Source organism: Periplaneta americana, chromosome 4 (genome assembly GCF_040183065.1).
Source record: "Periplaneta americana isolate PAMFEO1 chromosome 4, P.americana_PAMFEO1_priV1, whole genome shotgun sequence".
Classification (NCBI taxonomy): Eukaryota; Metazoa; Arthropoda; class Insecta; order Blattodea; family Blattidae; genus Periplaneta; species Periplaneta americana.
The window spans coordinates 89812968-89825387 of NC_091120.1; the positions used below are offsets into that span (position 1 = coordinate 89812968).

The following is a 12420-nucleotide window of genomic DNA, read 5'->3' on the forward strand; positions in this document are numbered from 1 at the left end:
TCAGGATATCTGACACTTGGGATCGAAACTCGGACCTCCCGCATATATGGCAAATGTTAACCACAGCATCGTGTGTTCTCTTCACTATAAACGTACTTACTTACTTACAAATGGCTTTTAAGGAACCCGAAGGTTCATTGCCGCCCTCACATAAGCCCGCCATCGGTCCCTATCCTGTGCAAGATTAATCCAGTCTCTATCATCATATCCCACCTCCCTCAAATCCATTTGAATATTATCCTCCCATCTACGTCTCGGCCTCCCTAAAGGTCTTATTGTAGGGATTCGTAACAAGCTGTTTTTTACGGTGATGAGTTGTTAGCCCTTCGCCCAACCCCCAAGCTGGAGGACCACCCCTTATCGGCTGTCCACGACTGCTTATTCAATATATTCGCAGCTACCCTCCATATCTGGAGTTTCTTTTTAGCTATATATTATATTTAAATAAATACTGTATATTATTTTCTTTTGTACTTTGTATGAACAAAGTTAGTATCAAAACCCTTAAAATTTTCACGACTTCAGATCTAAGTCTGTTAATGTTGTTACAAATGACATGTGAATTAGTAAAAAGAAACAAACATTAGCATCGAACAAAAAAAATACGAATTATCACAACTACAATACATGTAAAAGTTGTGATTGGACTAGAATATTGTATTTATTGTACTTAATGCCATGATCATCGAAAGAGATGCTATAGACAATTTGTTATGAATTAGAACACAAACATAAATAAAAGGTAAAGATGAAACAAATACATTTAGAATAAAACAGAAACCAAAATAACATTAACAATATAGGCTACACTACTGAAAAATACTTAAGTCTACAGAAGAGTCGAAAAATTCCTTAATTAACATAACGTTGCAAGATGTTTATTTTTTATTTATTTTTGAAAAAATTTTAGTTGGTTATTTAACGACACTATATCAACTATTAGATTATTTAGCGTCGATGGAGTTGGTGATAGCGAGACAAAAACAGAGGATGCGCCACAGATTACCTGACATTCGCCTTACAGTTGGGGAAAACCTCGACGAAACTCAACCAGGTAAACAGTCCAAGAGGGAATCGAAGCAAGGTTGTTTTAAATAAGTTAAAAGTGTTGTCACGCAAAGCCTGTTTCTGTGACCTTGTAGGCGAGACGCGCTAGGTTGCATTAAGTAAAAACACATATGCGGAAAATAATTAACATTCTGTCTGTTAATGGAGTGAAGAAACAGGGATATACAAACGTAAAAGACAACGAAAATTTTATACAACGTAATAAAGATATTTCTAATAATATTATTTTTTTGCATTGCCATATCAATTGTTAATGTTAATATAAATGTAAATATATTATACACATATTTTCACACTTCTAAAAAGTAACACATTGTTTTAAAATAAATATAGTGAATGTAACGTTTTTCATTAATGAAATTGTACTTCAGTTTTATACATAGACCCACCAATCAAATACATTCAAATTAAATATGTAGCTACAAACACAAACAGCAATAAGTAGATACTTAAATGGATTAATTGTTTTAAGAATCGGTGATTAATAACTTATTGTTATTTCTTTTTTTGCCAATTCAGTTACATTTGGGGATACGTTAACTGCAGAAGCCAGTTTTAACGGTGATTTCAAATTATCGTCGGTTAATCTAGACCTCAATCGAGGCTTTATCAGTTTCATCACTGAAAATAATTGTTCGTAGATGTACGTACTGCCATATATACACATCATTTCTTAAGCAAATTTGTGAAATGCTGTGGATCAAGAGGTCGTACTCTCATCGAGACAAAGTGAAAATGAAATAAATTCCCTACAAAGACTTTTAATTTTATTGTTCAATATCTTTTGTTAGTTTTTATATTCTACAAATTATAGTACTATATTTCTAGAAAGAAGTATTCCTTCATATTTCTTTACTTCACCGGGAGATATCGTAGCCACAGCATCTAATGCGTGCCTTAATAAAAGCCCATCAGAAAACGTATGATATGTTTCTACAATTTTGAGAGCTACATCATAGCTAACAATAATGGAATTCAGTCTATCATCTTCAGTTTCTTCACCGGAATTTTCACTTTATAAAACTCAATGTATATTATGTATTGAACACAAAAAAAATACAAAGTTGATAATCAATAAAATTGATGTGTACAACATTAAACCGTTACACTCGTATTGCCAATTACACTTTAAAAAGTTTTAAGATTATGTTTACATCAATTTTATTGATTATCAGCTTTGTATTAATTTTAAATTACGTACTGAACGAGAATCGAAACATAACCATGATACAAAGAAACATTTACTCATTATAATCAAAGATAGTAAATGTATTGTTTTATTTAATTTTATATAACATAATTAATAAAAGATTTATTTGTTTCTTACATCACTAGTTAGCTCCTTTGCTAGTTTTAATCTATCTTCACCTTGGACATCTTTATATTGGTCTTTATGAAATGTTTCATAATGCCTTTTATTATTATATTTCTTACTAATAACATGTTTACTGCTCAAAAACTCATTGCATCACCATCACTTTCTTTATTCTGATATAACACATTCAACTCGTCGTATCATCTGAAAATAACTTTACATTAGTACTTATAAGTTAAGTCATTTACCATGATCAAGTATAAGAAAGGATCTAGAACAGATCCCTGTGGCACACCACTTGTAATGTTTACAGATTCAGAATATCGATCATTGTAGGAAACACTTAGACATCGTTCTGATAGGTAACAGTTTAATTTATTTTCTAACCATATAAAATGCAGTTTTAAAATAAGAATCTCATATGATATGTAATTAATAGCTTTAGATAAGTCACTGGCATACAAGCTTTCATGAGCCTCAAAACCATAACAGATATGACGATGCTTCCTCTAGAAAGAATCACGCCATACAATTTGCGAATCCCCTTCTCTAATTAGTTGGCATGTTCTATGCCGATAACCTAAATTATGCACACACATTCTGTCTCTTCATTTTATAGTTTCATTTTTTTTCTGACATAAGTGTAAATGTTAACATCCGTTTAAAACTAGGTCTATCATGTGAAATGACAATGTCAGGTGAAACCCTAGTAGTAAAAAAACTTGAACCACTCTAATTTTTCCACTGCTTCCTCATAGAATGTCCCTCATATGGAATGCCTTCGGGTTTGAACACTACATCATAGATGAAACCGGGTTCACCGTACTAATTTGAGGGCGTCGAGTCTCATGGTGATAGTCTTTCCCGTGTCAAGTTAACAATTTTGGGTTGCAATGCCATCTAAAAGAGCTTTGTACTCTAGAAACGGTTAAATTATCAATTTAATTATCGTTTTTATTTAACGACACTCGCAACTGCCGAGGTTATATCAGCGTCGTCGGTGTGCCGGAATTTTGTCCCGCAGGAGTTCCTTTACATGCCAGTAAATCTACTGACACGAGCCTGTCGCATTGAAGCACATTTAAATACCATCGACCTGGACCGGGATCGAACCCGCAACCTCGAGCACAGAATGGCAGCGCTATACCCATTACGCTACTCAGACCGACTAAATGATCAATGAAGCAATGTTTCTAACAAGGAAAGCTGACAAGGAATAAGCACATATAACCTTCATTTCTAGAGTAAACATTAGAACTATTTGTTAATCCTGTAAAAAAAACCTATTGGCAATACACTACAAGCAGTTTTAAATGAAGTCAATAATAATTCTACGTAGATATATGTTCGTAACGCTGAACTGCTTCTTATTTCGTAAGCAAACAAACTTTTTTGCATGCACGATTCAAATGCTAATAATAATAATAATAATAATAATAATAATAATAATAATAATAATAATAATAATAATAATAATGTTTTAAAATATACCGATTCAAATATTTAAGTTCAAGGCGGTGTTTTATATAAATTGTTTTGTTTGTTGTCTGTCCGCTGTTATCTTGCAATGTCCAGTATAACATATACAGTAGAATATCGCTAGTTCGAGCCCCGCTGATTCGAGATTTCGAATAATCCGAAAAAAAAAAAACAGAAGGCAAGGGGAAGGAATAGAATAAAACTAGAGTTTTTGAACTGAAACTCAATCAATTTAATGCTACATTATTTAGATATTCAAAATATATAACATACAGTATAACTTACTTTATCACTAATGAATGAATTAGACCTCAAAACTGAACAAAGCGGTGGGCGGCGAAGGGTGAGGGAGGAGATAAGGCGTGATTTCCCTGCTTTCATTCCTGTCACTCTCTTAATCTGATATTTTGATAATCCGAATACGTCCTGATCTAATTAGTCCGGACTAGCGGGGTTCTACTATACATCATTCTGAAATTACGCCGTACTTGGTAATAAATCGTCTTCTTAACGTTGGTTCTATTCAGAATTATATTTAATGAATTAAATGGTCGAAATAACTTTTATTTTATTCTTCTTTAGGTTTTTGTCATGCCTCTGATGGAATTAAAAAATACAATTGTACCAATAGGCCTACTTATTTTCATAATTATGTGCAGTTTATGTTTAGCCGAATAGCTTTCCACGCCGAAGAATCAGTTCTTTTCTCGACCAAGTTCAAGTAGTTTTGATAGTCGAAGATGGCATTGAAACACTTTTGTCGGAAAATTTTCCTTGTCGTAATGCGCTATTTTTCAATATTTTACTATTATCCAGACAAAAATAGGAAACAACTAACAACAGGATGTCCTACACCTACATCGGCGTCTGGGTCACTAGATGTTCTACCGCACACAAAGTTTCTCGCGAAGCTGTAACTACTTTATTTTCTTATATGTAGCAGTATCCAATAAGAAGAAATTCGATCAAAATCTTTCGGAATGAAAATTCCGCCCATCTGTTAGCTGCACCTACTCACCAGAGAGATGGGGTTTCAATTAGCAACAGATCATACGAATTTTGTAAGTAAGCACAGTAACTTCGAAACAGGGATTTTTATGGTATCTCGGTTTGCTCTATCACTGTCATCTCAGTCTCATCTTTTCTTTTCACTCGTGGTAATATCTACTACGCATTTTTTTAAGTTTTAAACAAATTTCACTTATTTATGAGTAAAATATTTCTCACTATACAGAACTAATTAAGTATAGATCTATTAGGCCCACTTTTATTAATTTTTCAGCTTCTTTTGCCTAAAAACTTCACTTGTGTTAGCACAATAATATTAAAGCACAGAAAATAAATTTTATGTTGTAAGTTATTAAAACACTATCTTGAAACTCTAGAAGAAGTATGCACACCAATTATTATTACCTACAATAGTCTTCTTCAATACTCTTTGCCACCTAAATCAAATATCCACGGTCAACGCATTCTTTTATAACGTCGACGATCATAGAGCGGCACTCTTTCGTTGTTCTGCTGACTGTAGAATCTTCATTTTCTTGTATGACGAAATCTTCCTCGCCATCATCTGTCAAATTGTATGAGAGACACAAAAACGCCATACCCAGACTGTACAGGGAATATTTCGACAGCTGAACCTCTAAGTCACAAAACGGGAAGATCGTTTCTGGATCACAATCAAACTGACTCAAGAACTTACAGAGACTGTGGTGATAAGCTTGAAGCAGCTCGTCCCGGTGATTGTTCCTCATCTCTTGATCCATAAACAAAAACAAAACCACAGCAATATCAAGTGCCACTGAACCGTACCGGCAATTCTGAAAATCCACAAACTTCATCTTGACTGGTTTCATACAACTATCGTTTTCAGTTTCTTGATACTGAAATAGTAAGTTATTAACCCAGAGGTCACCGTGGGTAAACACATTGTATTGCTCATCTTCTATCTTTGGAGAGATTCTCTCTTTCATAATGAATACCATATCTTCAGTTGCGAAGGACTCCAACCTGGTGATGTAGAGACTTCCTGGTTGAAATGACTCCTTTGCTAGTTTTAAGACCCAAGCAGCAACTGACGAGCCCCAAGTATTGTAAGTTTTATGGAGAAATTCTGTGCGGAATATAGCTTCCTTGACAGAGTTATTCTTCAAATCGGTGAAGAGATTTGGATCTTTATGTTTAATCGCGAGAGACAGTGCATGAAACCGACCTATTTCTTCCATTACTAGATTTAATTCCTGAAAATTTAATTTCTTTTGCCGATCTGATTCCACGAATCCCCTTTCCGTTAAATCTTCCAACACAAGAACTTGTGACGAGCTATCACAAATCCCTTTGTAACATATAGGATAACTGTGAAATGGGGCGTACTTCTCGTCAAGTCTTTGGGATTGGAAAATTTCAAATGCCACGGCCACTTTTGTATAGAACATTACTTCGTTCTTGAAGAACACAGCAGTTTCGAACTTATCATTTATTGCAGGGTCTGTTCGAAGAGTTTTTAAGATGAAGTTCTTGGTGTTGGTCCCATTGTTATAATGCACAGTGACTCTGTACAACGCTGAAAGCAACAAGTGCGCTGCTATCTGCTTGCTTTCGTGTTCACTTTCCGGGTCGATTTTAAGGTCTCTCAGAACAGACTTCAGGATATAACGTAGATACTCAGTTGGTAATTCCATGTTAGTACCGACTCGTTGCTCAACTGAAACTGCTTTCAGTATATCAACGTAGCAAGGACTCCGTTTTATCTACCCAAGTGTCCCCTTCTAGCAAGTAATGGAAGCCCGTTATCTCTCGCATTAAGAAACAGACACAAATGGAAATAGCGTTGCGAGGCACGTCATATGTCAGTACAAGGACTACGTGTGTGTATACGATACACAATAAAATATTAAAGACTTAAGGGCTCTATCAAGTCTGTACCCTGAAATGAAGAGAAGAAGGAAAAACATAGTCTGAAAATAATTTGTTTTAGAAACTGAGAGATAATTATGTAAAGTATTAAATAATTATAAATATACTCGTATTTATCTACTTTCGTTGCAAAAGTAGGCCATCATCTGACACTTTTGTACTGCAAAAGTTTCCCTTTGTTATTAAATAAAATGGAAAACACATTGCTATGTTATTTTACTTAGCAGTGTGTTATGAAGCATTTTATAACAATTTTTGTTTCAATTAACTACAATAATAATTATTACCACAGCAACAAGTTAGCTGTCATCATGAATCAAAAAGAATAAAATTCTACACAGATTTAATACACCTAATTGAATTTATAGATTTATTTTCTTCTAATTTTCGGCAAATAAAGAACAACGTAGATAAAGTATTGTATACAACTCGCACAAAAGTAGCTTCATTAGCTCGTCGGTAATAAAGCTCCACTTTTGTACGTCGTTGTATAATTTTATTGTTGTTTAGTCAACTGTCCGAAGACAGGTCTGAACCTCACAAGTGGTACCAAGAAGGCATCACTTATGAGGTATAATGGGATAGGGTGGCCAGTTCCTTTCCCCATCCATTGCATAGGGCGGAGGTAAACTACACACACATTCCAGGTATATTTTTTTCCATACCTTTGCTATACACTTGTGGTATGTAATCTGCACACACAACAAAACCTAGGTGGTAGGGGTCGTATGTAAATTACACACACAGCGTGACTCGGGCCATTTTTTACTAAACGACATATAAATCGAAGACAATGTCAGCCAATGTTACGGGTGACAAGCACAATTGACTTACGCAGCTTGTAATGGGATTAGAGAGGTACTGTATGAGTTAGACTGACTTGGACGGATAGTTACGCAGCAGTTCAACATAAAGCATTGGCCCTTGAACACAGTTGTTGTTTATAAGTGCTATCCATGCTGCAATAAACGTTGTATGGAGTGAGGCCAATGTCACTGGATGTAGATTCCACCTAAGTCAATTTTGGCTTCTTCAGATTAAAACATATGCTTCCATAAAGAAATATAAACGTGATTCTGAAATAGGCAGATGATTAAAACTTGTATTCAGTCTACCATTTTTTAAACTCACATGAGGTTGGCGACTATTTTCTGTCTGATTTAGTGGTCATTAAACCACAAGATGAAAGACTAGATAAATTTTGTGACTATTTAGTAGACACCTATGTAGACGATGACGCTACATTTCCTCCTTCAATCTGGACAGCTAAAACAGAAAAGCTTGCAGCGTGTAACTAATTAATGCCTGTACGTATTTTCATATTAGATTCAACAAGACATTTTACTCTGCTTATCCAGATATTTATACTTTTACAAATAGGTTAATTGAATTTCAAATAGACACATACGTGAACATTCAGGGGATATCTACTGCTGCGAAAGTTAAAAATAAGGGCTCCTTAAGGAGGAAAGAAACTAAGGAGAGAAATATAAAAAGATTTTAATGAGGGGCATATATCCCGAGTGGAATTCATTAAGCGAGCAAAATATCATTTACCAATAAAAAACATTGGTTAATACGTTGCTATTGTAATAGTGAGTATGTTCAAAGTAAATATATGCCATTGTAGCTCTGTGTGCAATTTGCATCCTGTTTTTATTACCTGGGTTGTTTGCGTATGTAGATTACATATCCAAAATCGGTGTGTGCAAATTACATGCGTGTAAATTACCTTCTTTTAGGTCATATACCTAAAACGTGTGTGAAGTTTACCGCCCCCGATTGCATACATCGCCCACTATTACACTAGTCAGACTTCAGATGCATACAAACAATTGTTCTTCCTCTAACACAAATCGTCAAGTGAGATGTACTACCTGATAATAATATAATAATAGATGTCCATATCAGCCATGACCTCAATCAGAGGATCCGTTATATAATATACTATTATAATTAAAGCCGGGTATTTCATTTGTTGTGATTAAAAGTTATTTTTGTGCAATTTAGAAAACGAAAATTCACCCTCATTTTGGTGATTCGTAAGTACAAAAGGTCAAGAAAATAAACTATGAACAGGGATGACATTCACAACATGACAAAAGAGCTGAATTTTTGTTTAATGAGAATGACGCCCATTTTACTTTTTTATTGCTCATCTAGTTGGGGGTTTTTAGTTCAGTCAGATTCCGACCTTCAATATCCAATATGATATTCAAGAATACTACATCGTTTTCGGATCCTATCTTATTCGTAATTTTAATTTGTTTAACAAACTTCTGAACTCAAGTTTCAGAATATATACTCATCCTCTTTTGAATTTTGATATTACAATAACTTGGGCGAAACTAGGATTACTGGGAAATAATAAAGTACCGGTACTTGAAAATATATCTCACAATCTTTTTGTTTACCGCAGAATCTTAGAGCTGTTTTGAATAGGACCCTCTCTGTATTAGGTGAAAACTTTCACCTGATTGGTCTGCTATTGGGTCTCTAAGTTTTACTACTCATTGTATTTTACGATAATATAATACAAATTAACCTCTGATTGAGGTTCTGGCTGATATGTAGGCCTACATCTATTTTATCAGACAGTAGGGTAAAGTTACCTATTTCCGTGATACCCCTAACCCCGTGATACTTTTTTTTTCTTAATTGAATGTCAGTCAAAGCTTTGCCGTTCGACCATAGAGCCAGACATATTTTTCGAAAGAGTGCATCTTTCGCCTACTTTTGAGACATCGGTGAACTTCCTAGCAAGATACCCAACTCCGTGACATTCAGTGAAAAAAAACGTATCACGGAATTAGGCAACTTTACCCTATATCTCACTTGACGATATGTGTCAGAGGAAGAACAATATTGTTTGTATGCATCTGAACTCTGATTAGCGCAATATCTAGCTAATCGGGGATGTATGCAATGAAGGGGGAAAGGAACTGGCCACCCTACCCCATTATCTCCTGGCCTAGTTGCCTCATAAGTATTAAGTGGTGCATTGTCGGTATACTTGTGAGGTTCAGACCTGTCTTCAGACAGTTGACTAAACAACAATACAAATTTTAAGCGCTGAGTTTATATTCGTGTTATATCAATTAGAGATTCATAATATTAAATTTATCTTGATTCCGTACTTACTAATTGGAGAAAGAGGTGTGAAGGAATAAGACTACAAACTTTATACTGAATTTTGCCTACGATCGGTGGTGGACTTGAAATACATGCACCAAAAACTATTCTAAGAATATAAGAAATGATTTATCCAGAACTGAATATCTAAAAGACACCAATCAAGCTGAAAATTTAATAATAACACACAGAGCCAAGCTACAGCCAATTGAACATTCCAGGAACCCAGGTTGTATATTTGATAGAAATAAATTTGGAGATGAAAGAACATCTACAATTCTCTACGCCAAAAGAGTTGTCGGATACCTAAAGAGCATCTGGTGGGATAAACACATCTTCATCAATATGAATAAGCATAATATACAGAGTGGAAGTGAAATAACCCTGCAGATTTTCAGAGCGAATAGCTCATGTTGTGTGTAACAAAAGAAGTGTAAAGTCCATAGTTTTCTGGGAAAAAAATATTTTTCCCAAATGTTTAACATTCTCTTATTCGGTAACTATTGCGGATAGGATCGTGATTTTTGTCCATATTGATAGAAAATATAATAATGAATAAAAAAATTGGCATATTTCAATAGCGTGGACGGTTTTAAGTAAATTTAATAACTACTAATTTGAAGCCACTGACCGATGCGACCAGCTTGCAACATTGTAGCCAGAAAGGGAAATGAGAGGTAGTTCTTTAAGACAGACCTCTGACATATGTACGAGTATTACGAGAAGAAAGAGGTGTGTGTTAGCGGCGATGTTGCCAGACTGCTGAAACTTCCAACTCAATTTTCTAATTAACAGTACATTTAATCACAAAACGTAATATAGGTTTTCTATTCATTTAAGTGTACTTTATCGTCCCTTTCAATCTGCAGGATTATTTCACTTTTACTCTGTATAGGGAAGTTTCTAATCGAGTCAGTTATATGTTATAGGAATGAATTGTGGAAAATGAAAAAGGAACAACATAATAAGATCAATTTGGTATAAATTGACTACTTTCCACGAGGCTACCGGCGTAGCTCAGGTAGGAGGGCTGATCTAGAGCTGCACTTAATCTGAGTTCGATTCCCACGTGGTCTGATTAACTGTTTCTTTTTTTCGTTTTCTCAACTGTAAGGCGAATGTCAGGCAATTTATAAGTTAATCCTCCGCATCATTCTGCTAACATCATCTTGATATCACCAATTTATTCCATTAGTGATAAATAACCTAGTAGATGATTCAGCGTCTTTAAATAACCGAAAAAACATCGACGAAGTGGTTAGGTCTCTAGACAAAATCTGATCAGAAATTCTAAAATAAGACGTCGGATGTGTGCGAAACACGATATAATGGAACGCATTGATAAGCGGACACTTAAATTGTTTGGGTATATTTTACGCATGATAGAACAGGGATGACCAAGAAAAATCAGGGCAGACGTCGAAGAGGTGAACCTAGGCGATCGTGAAATGAGGGTATTAGGAAGGCAATGCAGGGCAGAAACTTGGAGCTGGAGGATGCACAAAGAAAGGCAGCCTGGAGTTTGGAAATGGCTCCACAACACTTAGCTGTATAAAGCCGACATAGTGATAGTGGTGGTGTTGGGTAGTGGTAGTAGGGATAGGGGATATAGGAGTAGGAGGAGCAGTAGTAGTACAATAATACATTACCAATGTGCCCTGAAAGTCTATCTGGTAGTATAGGCTATGGGTGTCAGCATCATACTGCAGGCATATATTAAAAAATTAGGCTAATTTATTTCGTTTTTAAATTATCTTCAATGAAAGATTGGAAGAAATAAATTGTGAATTTATGTGATTATTTTTATTTCAATTAAAACCTTTTACTTACTTACAAATGGCTTTTAAGACACCCGCAGTTTCATTGCCGCCCTCACATAAGCCCGCCATCGGTCCCTATCCTGTGCAAGATTAATCCAGTCTCTATCATCATATTCCAACTCCCTCAAATCCATTTTAATATTATCCTCCCATCTACGTCTCGGCCTTCCCAAAGGTATTTTTCTCTCCGGTCTCCCAACTAACACTCCATATGCATTTGTGGAATCGCCCATACGTGCTACATTCCCTGCCCATCTCAAGCGTCTGGATTTAATGTTCCTAATTATGTCAGGTGAAGAATACAATGCGTGCAGCTCTGCGTTGTGTAACTTTCTCCATTCTCCTGTAACTTCATCCTTCTTAGCCCCAAATATTTTCCTACGAACCTTATTCTCAAACACACTTAATCTCTGTTCCTATCTCAAAGTGAGAGTCCAAGTTTCACAACTATACAGAACAACCGGTAATATAACTGTTTTATAAATTCTAACTTTCAGTTTTTTTGACAACAGACTGGATGATAAAAGCTTCTCAACCGAATATTAACAGGCATTTCCCATATTTATTCTGCGTTTAATTTCCTCCCGAGTGTCATTTACATTTGTTACTGTTGCTCCAAGATATTTGAATTTTTCCACCTCTTCGAAGGATAAATTTTCAATTTTTGTATTTCCATTTCGTACAATA

General features: G+C 35.2%; 1 protein-coding gene across 1 annotated transcript; it reads right to left on the reverse strand.

The window, feature by feature from the left end:
* Nucleotides 1-655: 655 nt before the first annotated feature.
* On the reverse strand, nucleotides 656-6571 carry LOC138698033 (uncharacterized). Its single transcript, XM_069823713.1, has one exon. It carries the CDS (start codon nucleotides 6544-6546, stop codon nucleotides 5308-5310), a length of 1239 nt encoding a protein of 412 aa, XP_069679814.1. The 5' UTR covers nucleotides 6547-6571; the 3' UTR covers nucleotides 656-5307.
* Between the last annotated feature and the right edge of the window lie 5849 nt (nucleotides 6572-12420).